This window comes from Lutjanus erythropterus, chromosome 12 (genome assembly GCF_056507025.1).
Source record: "Lutjanus erythropterus isolate fLutEry1 chromosome 12, fLutEry1.hap2, whole genome shotgun sequence".
Taxonomy (NCBI): Eukaryota; Metazoa; Chordata; class Actinopteri; order Lutjaniformes; family Lutjanidae; genus Lutjanus; species Lutjanus erythropterus.
The window spans coordinates 34,938,391-34,949,718 of NC_139328.1; the positions used below are offsets into that span (position 1 = coordinate 34,938,391).

General features: G+C 37.6%; 1 protein-coding gene across 3 annotated transcripts; it reads left to right on the forward strand.

The window, feature by feature from the left end:
• The first annotated feature begins 353 nt into the window (after positions 1–353).
• On the forward strand, positions 354–9,143 carry dusp12 (dual specificity phosphatase 12). Of its 3 annotated transcripts, none has more exons than XM_084732103.1 (8): positions 354–530; positions 2,044–2,308; positions 3,870–3,983; positions 4,192–4,310; positions 4,516–4,603; positions 4,816–4,907; positions 6,060–6,139; positions 8,503–9,143. In XM_084732103.1, exons 2-8 carry the CDS (start codon positions 2,046–2,048, stop codon positions 8,641–8,643), a joined length of 897 nt encoding a protein of 298 aa, XP_084588229.1. In that variant the 5' UTR covers positions 354–530; positions 2,044–2,045; the 3' UTR covers positions 8,644–9,143. The 3 variants fall into 3 exon arrangements, with proteins under 3 accessions (XP_084588229.1, XP_084588228.1, XP_084588227.1); XM_084732102.1 differs by lacking the exon at positions 8,503–9,143 and adding an exon at positions 7,819–8,314 and having other exon boundaries at positions 2,014–2,308; XM_084732101.1 differs by lacking the exon at positions 8,503–9,143 and adding an exon at positions 7,819–8,314.
• The last annotated feature ends 2,185 nt before the right edge of the window (positions 9,144–11,328 follow it).

Consider the following 11,328-nt stretch of genomic DNA (forward strand, 5'->3'; position numbering starts at 1 on the left):
AGAGGGGAAGGAGACCATTATATTGGACTGGACTGATATCTCTAAAACTAAACTAAAACTGCAACTCACCCATATAGGCCAAGGTAAAAGTATGTATTTCTGATTTTGGGGTGAACTGTCCCTTTAAGGTGTAAACGTGTGCACATATGAGTGGGGATTGAGCCTATAAAAATTATTATTAGTAGTAGTAGTAGTAGTAGTAGTAGTAGTAGTAGTAGTAGTATCCTTATCATCATCATTATTATTAATATTATGGATTTATTCATAGATAGATTGATAGAGTACAAATGGGTTACAGAATTTGGTGACAGCGGAACTAAAGATTCTTCCTGTATGTTTCCACCCGGACAGTATCAAAGACGAACCAAACACATCAGCTACCACACGTTTTCTTTCTGTTTTTTAAAATTGAGCTGTGTATCGTGTGTTTTGTGTTCAGTTATTCTCTCAGTACATCACATGTTTACAGCGTTTATCAGCGGAGTTTCACTGAACGCAACACGAGAGCTGAGCTGCGTGAAGACAACGAGGTGAGTCAGAAACACACACAGATACACACTGCTGTCATGGAGCAACAGTCTGTGACAAGAAGACTTTCAAAGACACTTTGAAACTCTGCTCATTAATAACTCAGTCAGTTTGAATTAGCATTTATACAGTCAGCATGAAACTGACAACAGAAGTGAAGCAGATGTGACTGGAGAGACCAGGAAGTCAGACTTACTGAACACAGTGAACCTTTATATTAAGAATAAAAGAATAACGTATAAAACATTAGTTATAAAACAGAAATAAAGGTATACAAGATTAAATGATTAAAAACGCATCTTTTCATGAATGCATTGAATTTGTAAAATATTTTATTTCAATTCCCCCATATATACAGTCTACAACAGTCATTCCAAAAGACTGGGTCGTGACCCACAGGTGGGTCACAGGAGATTTTATTTGGGTCACCAAATAAATAAAAGACTATGGAAGAAAATCTGCAAATGTAAGATTAACAATCTACAATCTAAAAGGTGTACACTGATAAAGCATATACAATTACTTACTAATAGTAAGTAAGTAACTTACTAACAGTAAGTAAGTAATTAGTAAGTAAAATAGTAAGTAACAGGATTACTTACTAACAGATTTTTTGAGTTTTGAGCCCAACTCAAACTCTTAAGTTTTGAAAAAGTTTACCAGTAATGTATTTTTAGGATTATTTACTTTTGCTCTTTAGATAAACTTGAATCTTTTAGTTTAACAGTATATTAAAAAATATTGAGTGAACTCATTGGTGATATGCTGCCCCCTATCTCTGTAGAGCCTGAATTTGACTGTTGGGCAAAATTTTGCAGTTCTTAAATAATAAATACCTTTTCAATTGATTTGTAACAGTCTTTCCCAGAGACCCACAGGTGGGTCACAGGAGACTTTATTTAGGTCACCAAATAAATAAAAGACTATGGAAGAACAAAACAAAAGCAAATTTAAGATTTACTCTCTGCAGTACAACTTTGTTAAAAAACATATAAATTGTGAATATAGTTTTACTGATGAGACAAAAAGAGCCTGATTATTCTGCTTACATTTGCTTATTTTGTCTCATTTATGAAGTAGGTTAAAGTGTCTTATACTGTCAAAATGAAAAAGTTGAGAAAAGTTAAAATTTCAAGGCAGCTTTTTGAGCCCAACTCAAACTCTCAAGTTTTGAAAAAGTTTTCCAATAATGCGTTGTTGAGATAATTTAATTTACAATGTATTTCAAAAATGATTAAAAAGTGATTAAAACCATTTAATTTTCAAGCACCCAAATCAGGTTCACCGCTGTTTTTGTTGTTGTTGTTGTTTTTTTATTTCTAAGCCTTAAAGATTCAAGTTTATCTAAAGAAGAAAAGTAAATTATCTCAACTGCAGATTATAGGTCAACAAAACTTTTTTCTTTTAGCTTCGTTCATAACTTACCTTAAAAATTTTGAGTTGTCTCAACATGTTTTAAGGTTTATTTTCTTGATGTGCATCAAGCAGACATTACATTCAGCTCTGTGTCTGCAGTCATGCGCCTGGTGGACCCCGGTCTGTACATCGGCACCGCCGCTGACCTCAACGACAGCCGGGCATTGGCTGATGCAGCTGTCACTCACATCTTGTCTGTGGACTCAGTGGACCCCGCCCCTCTGCTCCCTGCCGATGGGAGCCTCCGCAGCAAGTGGATCAACGTTCTGGATGAGGCGACCTCTGACCTCCTGAGTCACATGGACGACTGCTTCCTGTTCATCCAGGAGGCCGTGGAAGGAGGCGGGGCTGCACTCGTTCACTGGTAAGTATCCAGTGTTTCATTTCACTAATGTGATGATCATTTGATTATAAAAGGAGCTACATGCAGAATTTTAATTGATAAAAAAGACAGATTAAAAGCTTCAACAGATTGTGAAGAAATAACTGTTTTGACATTCTGTCGAAGATGTCTATGTATCGTGTTATTGAGATATCTACTTAGCATATTAACCAGCTAGCACTGTCCTGTCCTGTCTGGTTATACCATGTTGTACCTCAAGAGGCAGAACTGTAGCTCAAGACTTGCATGTAATTTCAGCTGTGAGATGTATGAGCAGTGCGTTTGCTACATCATAGGACTGTGAGTGAGGACTAGCTGCACAGCTAACTGAGCTAACTTGGTAACAGCAGCTACAGTTAGCAGCAGTTAGTGGTTACTGCACATAGCAGAATTAGCTCCCAGGTTAGTTCCCCTAAATTTACCCGACATGCTTTTTGGCAAAAAACCTTGAAGGTTAACTTTGCGTGGTTACTCTGGTGATAATCTGCCCTCTGTCTGTTTGGAGGATGAATTTGACTGGTGGCCAAAATCTTTCAATTCTTAAATAAATAAATACCTTTTCAATTGATTTATAACAGTCTTTCCCAGAGACCCACAGGTGGGTCACAGGAGACTTTATTTAGGTCACCAAATAAATAAAAGACTATGAAAGAAATTCTGCAAATTTAAAATGTATTATTTGCAGTACAGCTTTTATAAAGCATGTAAATTGTGTATATAGTTTTACTGATGAGACAAAAACAGCCTGATAATTCTGCTTAAATTCACTTATTTTGTCTCATTTATGAAGTGAATCAAAATGTCCTATACTGTAAAAATGAAAAGTTTTGAAAAGTCAAAATTTCAAGGCAGCTTTTTGAGTTTTGAGCCCAACTCAAAGGGCTGAAAGTTTACCAATAATGTGCTGTTGAGATAATTTACTTTAAGATACACTTGAATCTTTGAGGTTTACAATGAATTTCTAAAACTGTTGCATAAACGCATTGAGGTGAAAGTGAATAATTGTTATTTTTTTAATATTTGTGATTTAAACAATTTAATTTTCAAGGACCATAAAGACAAATCAAGTTCACAGCTCACTGTGAACAATTTGAGAAGGACTTTTTTTGAGTTTCTAAACCTAAAAAGATTCAAGTTTATCTCAACTGCAGATTATAGGTCGGCAAAACTTTATTGTTATTTTATTTATTTTAATTTGTTTGTTTGATGAGAGTAAACTAAACAATAGGATGGCCTGTTAACTCAGCCTAAAAGCATTTATTTCTTATTTATAAAGTATTAAAGGTTTATGTGCATGCATCAAGATAATATGAGGAAATATGAGCAAAAATGTTCAGGATTGTTCATTTATTCACAAATTAACTCATCTCAAGATACACTGATAAAAGTTATTGCGAACTGCGTCACGATGGTTTGTCATTTTTAAAAAGCGGGCCGCCAGAAAAAAACACACTGATTTATAAAATGATTGCGAAAGACTTTTAAATTTCTCATTTGTGTGTGTGTGTGTGTGTGTGTGTGTGTGTGTGTGTGTGTGTGTCAGTCAGGCTGGTCGGAGTCGCAGTGCCACCATCGTTACTGCCTACCTAATGAAGAAATACCAGCTGGGTTTCAATGAGGCTTACAACAGACTGAAGGCTGTCAAACAGGACGTACAGTAAGTTAGTGATTGGCTGAAATGACAGACTGTTTTTTTACTGTTTCTACTTTGTCTGCATGCAAAAGTACCCAGAGAGGTAAGTGAGAATATAGTTGGGGGGGTTTTTAGTATTTTTGGGTGAACTGACCCTTTAAGAGTTCATTGAATGGATGATATTATCATTAGATGCAGGACAGATGACTGACAGCTGGCTGATGTGTTTCAGGGTCAACAGTGGCTTTGAGGAGCAGTTGTGTCTGTATGAGACCATGCAGTGTGAAGTGGACACCTCCAGTCCTCTGTACAAACAGTACAGACTGACCAAGATCACTGAGAAGTACCCTGGTAAACACACACACACACAAACACACACACACACACACACACACACACACACACACACACACACACACACACACACACACACAAACACACACACACAAACACACACACACAAATGTGACAAAGAGTGCAGATCAGTAGCCAAAACATTCTTTTCTTACATGGATCATAATTAGTGTATGTATTTTTCTGTCTTTGTGTTGAGCAGAGTTGCAACATGTTCCCAGGGAGCTGTTTGCCGTTGACCCCGCCCACTCCAGCTCCTCCGAAGTGTCCTATCGCTGCAGAAAGTGCAGGTGAAAGGTGGAAAAGTTTATACAGAACTGACTGAATGGAGGAAAGTTTGACGCAGAATTTGTGCCACATGGGAAAAGTCAAAGGAATTTTTCGCTATCGTTGCCATTTTCCTCCTGAATTTCGATGCCAAGAACAATGAAACACCTGCTGCCGAGAGCTTTATTTCAATTGATTTCACATCCTGACTGCAGCTCCACCTTCTCCTCTGCAGACGGACTCTGTTCCGTGACTCCAGCATCCTCAGTCACCCAGTGGGAGAAGGAGCACCAGCCTTTGGTCACAAGAAGTCCAGTAACCTGACTGGTAAGAACACAACCGCACTGTTTGTCAGTTCATCCGGCCCAGAGGTTTTCAAACTGAGCGCAGCCGAGTCGAACATGGAGAGGCAGAGCACTGTACAAGCTGCTCTGAAAACAACAGGAAGTTAGTTGTTGTGGTTTGTCAACATCTGACATTTATCAGCGTGGTTAACACCTGCAGCAGCATCACAGTCCTCCTCTGAGTCATAACTGGGTCAAATCTGAACACACACACACAATCACATGATGACAACCAAACAAACTCTTCCTGCTGAAGTGAAGAATACCATGAGATGTGGATGAAAGCTCTAAACAGAGCTGCTGGACCTCAAGTTAAGAGAGCGCTCCACTTTTTTCAAAACTTTGAATTAAAAAAAAAAAATAGGATCAAAATTGCTGTAGCAAAAAAAACTTTTTGTTCCATGTGTTATCCCTCCTTGTTAAATCGTGGCACCTGTATTACCCACAATGCAACTCGACTCATTTCACTTGATTATGTAGAAAATAAACATATGCATAATTACAATAAGAGCAAAAATAATAATAATTGCTCATACACACAAATGTTGAAGCTTTGCAGATGCATTCATTTCACACCTTCTGCACATGTACTTTCACTTTGAATCAGAAAATAGTTGTTGAAACAGCTGCACAGGAACATAATGTTTACACAAAAATGCTGGGAGCTCAGTAGACCCGTCTCGAGGCAGATATCTTGTAACTAATGACATCAATAATAGCTGTGGTTTTGGTGTTCCAGCTCCAGACTTGTCATGCTGCCCACATTGTGATTATGTTAGAGCCGTTGGAATTTGGCATTTAACATTGATCAGGTACTTTAAGCAGGAAATGTTTTTCTGTGCCGACTTGAGGGTTTTACTCTGCAATTGAAGAAGCAGGTCTGAGACAGACAAAGTGTGCCAAAAGCCTTGTGATCTGCAGCAGCTCTTACCTGCTCCAGTGTGAGGATGCTGGTGTTACTCACACTGTCAGGACTCACAGCACTGGGACATGCATGTATGTCACTGGTAAATGCTTGCTTTTCCTATTCAGACGAGTCAAAATGTCTGCTGTGAAAATGTTCCTTTGCAATAATCACACATACTGAACGTGTAGTTTTATCATAAGTACTGATGTGAAATGTGTTGTTGTCTAGGAGACGTCCAGTGTACGTCTTACTTCATTGAACCGGTGCAGTGGATGGAACAGGCTTTACTTGGAGTGATGGATGGGCAGGTGATTCATGCATACACACACACACACACACACACACACACACACACGCTGCACACATAATGTGTGGAGCAGAACATTGTTTGTAGGAAGGCAATTAATCAAAATTTTATTGAAATCATAATGTGACCTATGGCAATTTTCAAATCATAGAAGGCGCAATATGTGTTAAATGCAAAATATGTGTCAAGCTATCATTTTAAATGAAATACAGTCAAGCTGCAAAGATGTCCTGGCAACACATCATATGTTTTCAGACTTAAGAAAACATGTTTGTTTGGTACAGATTCCTGCAAAAATCAGTCCATGATATGTTTTATATGAAAATGAGAATGATGATGTAAAAATTAGCATTCCCTCTAATATTGCAAATCATATCACAATTGCAGTATCAGTCAAAATAACTGCAGTCTGATATTTTTTCCAAATCGTTCAGTTCTAGTAAGAGATATCCTTAAAAAAACATCAGGGGTGTAGGTTTGTTAGCAAATGTTCTCGATGCCATTCAAGCAACTCCTTCCATGTAGAAACCCCCAGACAGTCAGTAGGCAGCAGGATCTCTGATTGTCTTGTATCCCAGTGCTAACTTCATACTACATGCTACAATTTGGCCAAAGCAGTGTGTACTATTACAGCCTTTGTTATTGATGTCATAAAATACAGTGATGACGGTACCCACTGTCACTTGAACTGCTTTTAGACAACTTTCAAGTTTTAGCTACAGTCAGATGGAGCAAAGTGTGTCTTTATGGTGAGGCTAGTATTTTAAGGAGGAATAGCCCTTTCTTAAAGGGACAGTTCACCCAGAAATGAAACTTCAGTCATTATGTACTCACCCTCTTGCCGATTTAAGGTTGAGTTAGTTGTTTAGTCCACAAAACACTGCTGGAGTTTCACAGGAAAACAGCGTTGCAGAATCTCCCAAATAATTGAAGTGAATGGTGACTAGTTTTCAAATGAAAAAAAACACAAGATGCCTCCATACTGCTCGTCTGGTGTAATCCAAGTCTCCTAAAGCCCCGACATGCCATTCAAGTGTGCATGCACACCTAAAAGACCCTATTCAGACAGTGTGCACATGCATGTGAAAGTGGCTCTGAGCTAATGATCTACATTGAAGATTCAGGCTAAAAACATGGTGGAAATGATGTCTTTCAAGTCAACGTGACATGTTGGGGCTTTAGGAGACTTGGATTACACCAGACAAGCAGTATGGAGACATTTTTTGTTGTTTTTTTACATTTGAAAACTGGTCACCATTCACTTCCATTGTCTGGGAGATTGTGCAACACTGTTTTCCTGTGAAACTCCAGCAGTGTTTTGTGGACTAAACAACTAAACTCAACCTTCAATCAGCATGAAGGTGAGTAGATAATCATAATTCATTGCTGGGTGAACTATCCCTTTAGGAGAGAAATTGCTGGATAAAACAAAGGACAAATGAACCAATCACAGTCACTCATCACTGTCTAGAACAGGTCACCACTGTGAGAATCCCTCCAACACAACTGGTTAGTTGATGTTGAATGTTAGTTCTGATCATCTTCCATCACTGTGGAGCTCTGCTGATGTTACAGAACACCTTTTAGAAAACACTGCTCTCTTTATCTGGACTCACGGTGCCCTCCTGTCTTTTTCCTGTGTGTGTGTGTGTGTGTGTGTGTTTGTGTGTGTGTGTGTAGCTTCTGTGTCCTAAGTGTAGCTCTAAGCTGGGCTCATTCAGCTGGTGCGGTGATCAGTGTTCGTGCGGCCGCTGGGTCACTCCCGCCTTCCAGCTGCATCGCAACAGAGTGGACGAGATCCGACAGCTGAACATACACAAATAACACACACAAACACACTCATACATAAAGATATCCAGATTCTGTGGGCAGAAAAATACAAAGACACCCATCTCATCAACACACAACTGAACAAGAAATAGAGTTTTCAAATATTACAGTCCTCTTGCAACAGGTTATAAAGAACAAAAGAAAGAAAATAAACTTTTTTGTTTTTTTAATTAATGCAGGATTCCTTTGTTTGACAGAGAAATTCACACTGGTTTGCACAGACACCTGAAAAGTATCAGAAAGTACCACAGGTTGTAATAATATTCTATTACAAGGAACTGAAACTGTAATACACACCTATCATGTAAATAAATTAAAAATAAAAACATTTGTATATATCAAAAAATCTGTGTGCTGCAGTTGGTTCTTACATGTGGTTCAGATTGAGTGACATTTGTTTTATTTCAGTTTTATTTGTATGTGTCTGTTTGTTCTCTTTTAAATGATGTCACTGACACATCATCATGTCCAGATTCTTCCTCCCTTGTTTCTACATTTATTCTTCCTACGGGGCCTGTTTTTCCCTCCTGACAGACAGACTGTGCTGCAGTGATCGACAGCGGCTCCAACACAAAGATCCTTTGGAATCAACTTCAGCAGATGTATTTGTCCTGGACTCTAGTTTGTGACAGGCAGATGTTAAAACACAGAGCACATTCCTCCCTCACAGTTTAAATGACATAATATTTTCTACAACTGCAGCCCAGATAAGCTCAGTGGAACCTGTCAGTCACAATGATTCATGTGAAAAGAGACTTTCCACAGAACATTTTATAAATATGTTAGTGTTTTGATGTTGAATCCATCATGTTCCCTCCACTTCACTGTGATTTATTGTACCGCTTTAGTTGGTAGAAAGTCACAGTTACATAACAGAATCACTTCAGCTGCAAACTGACTATCCTGTGACCCCCACGCCAACTTATTACACATGTATCATTTAGAAAAATTGTGTGGACAAAACCACTGCTGATAAATTGGTATTTCCCGTGGAGTCTTTCTCCTGCTTTGAGGAGGAGCAGCCTAACATTATTTGTAATAACAGAAGGAGGCCACAAGATGGCAGATCAGCTCCAATGTAACGTACAGTTTCTGTAGGTAATTCAGAGAAGCTACAGAACCAGTGAACCAGTTAAAACAACAAGTGCTGAGCATCAACAGCAGCAACAAATGAACACATGAAAAAAAAAATTGGAGTCTTTTCAGTAAAGGATAATAGAAGATAAATCAGAAGAACCAGAAATAATGTTCTGTCTATAATTAAGACCTCTTTAGTTGACATTTTAGCAGCAATTCCAGATTTTACAATAAGTATTATTCTTAGGCAATAATCATGTATCCTGACCTGTGCTGCTGAAACTATATATAATACTGGAGAATGTAATTTCTGAAGAAAGTACATGTAAATGCTGGTTGTTGAAAACCTGATGCTAAACTGCATTGCTGGCTTCAAAAATTGAAGATAATCTATGAAAGATGTGGAAAATTTTTATGTTTGATGATAGGATGACACTTAAAGTGACAAAAGCCAAAATACATTAAAGATGTGAAATATTTTTATTGTTTGAGTTAAGTTTCTAACTGAAAGGAAGACTGAGAAGCTAAGAGCTGGAAAAACCTTGAAAATGTGAAACTGTGAAAATGTGGCAATTTTATGGAACATTTAGTTCTTGACTTTGAATGGAGAAAACTTCACTGAAAAGGCTGAATATTTCAGAAGGTATGAAAGATATCAAAAATCTGAATGACAAAAAACATGTCCTAATTGAGCTGAAGATTGTGTGATCAATGTTTCTACGTTGAAAAATGTGGAACTAGTTGGGTGCCAAAAGAATTTTTTGAGGAAGAACATATGGGTGTGAATGCTGCCTGAATGTTCACACCCTAAAATGGCTGTGTACCATCATAAAAACTCTACGCCTGAGTAGTTGATCTGTTTAGTATCATCATTATCTGTGGTTTCACTGTAGAGTCATGAATTGTGGTAGTTATTAAAACTGTAGTTACTACCATTGTTAGATAAATGAATCATGATCAGCATCATGTCAGCTATGGGCAGGTTCATTTCGTGTTCATCTACCTGTCTTTACAGCACAGTATGAGCTTTCTCCTGATCTGCTACTACACTGATCCTTAAGACAGTTTCTGACAATATTTCATGCACAGAATCTTTCTGTAAGATTCTATATCATCTAAGCATCTCATTAAAATCATGATCACTGCTACAATAATTGAGTTGTGCAGGTTCTTCTTTCAGTATGAGGTAGTACTTCATATTACAGCTCAGTAGTTCCATGCTTACAGTGGGGTAATTAAGTAATTAAAGGGATAGCTCACCACAAAATCAAAAATACCTGTTTTCCCTTGTTCTGTAGTGCTATTTAGCCATCTAGATTTTTTGGGTGTGAGTTGCAGAGTTTTTGAGATATTGTCTTACATGAAACACAATTCATAACAAGATCTGTGATTTCTGGAAATAGACATTATGGTTGAGAGAAATTTTTGCACTTTGAGCTCCACAAACCTTGTGTTTCATGTAAGACAATATCTCCAATACTCTGCAGCTCACACACCCCAAAAAATCTAGATGGCTAAACAGCACTAGAGGCAAGAGGGAAAATACGTATGTTTGATTTTGGGGTGAACTGTCCCTTTAAGTAATACCATGTAATTTCCAAAGTAATAATCAGGTAATAGCTTGGTGACTGTAGTGGCTATATCTGGGTAATAGCCTAGGGTAATACAAGGGGCAATAATGAGGAAACAAATTTAAAGATATAAGATAACAACAAAATGCTTTTACCAGTGCAGTATTTAGATTTTTAAAAAGGGTAAAATGTTGACATTAATTGGGTAATAACCTAGTAATAATAAGGAAGTAAAATAGGTTGATGTTTTCACATTTTTCTGGACTATCACTATTCATCTTGATACTTGATTTAATCTAATATTACCATGAAATTAAATTAAATAGAAACAGGTAGAATTTTGCTGCCTTGATTTATAGTTATAACAGAGAAACTAACAGGTGTTTCCAGGTAAGTAATAGCATGTGCAGCAACGTTTGGAACAGAAAGCAGCATTATAATAAAGTATCTTGACTTTTAAGGTATTATGCTGATAGCAGCCTATGATATTGTGAGGATATCAGTCTGTTTCCTCTTTATTATCAGGGTACCCCGTTAATGTCACCATATCCAAATACTGAACTGATATAACCATTTTATTGTTATGAGGTGACCTTATAAAATACACCGCCCACCCAAAACAAAAGTCACACACTCTAATATTTCGTTGGACCGCCTTAGCTTTGATTACAACATGCGTTCACTATGGCATCATTTTGATAAGCTTATGCAA

What these genes read in the sequence shown, in the direction of transcription:
- dusp12 (XM_084732102.1), top strand. Translation starts at nt 2,046, where the DNA reads ATGCGCCTGGTGGACCCCGGTCTGTACATCGGCACCGCCGCTGACCTC. An exon ending in GGGGCTGCACTCGTTCACTG is followed by an intron (nt 2,309 to 3,869) that starts GTAAGTATCCAG and finishes TGTGTGTGTCAG; the next exon opens with TCAGGCTGGTCGGAGTCGCA. An exon ending in TTGGAGTGATGGATGGGCAG is followed by an intron (nt 6,140 to 7,818) that starts GTGATTCATGCA and finishes GTGTGTGTGTAG; the next exon opens with CTTCTGTGTCCTAAGTGTAG.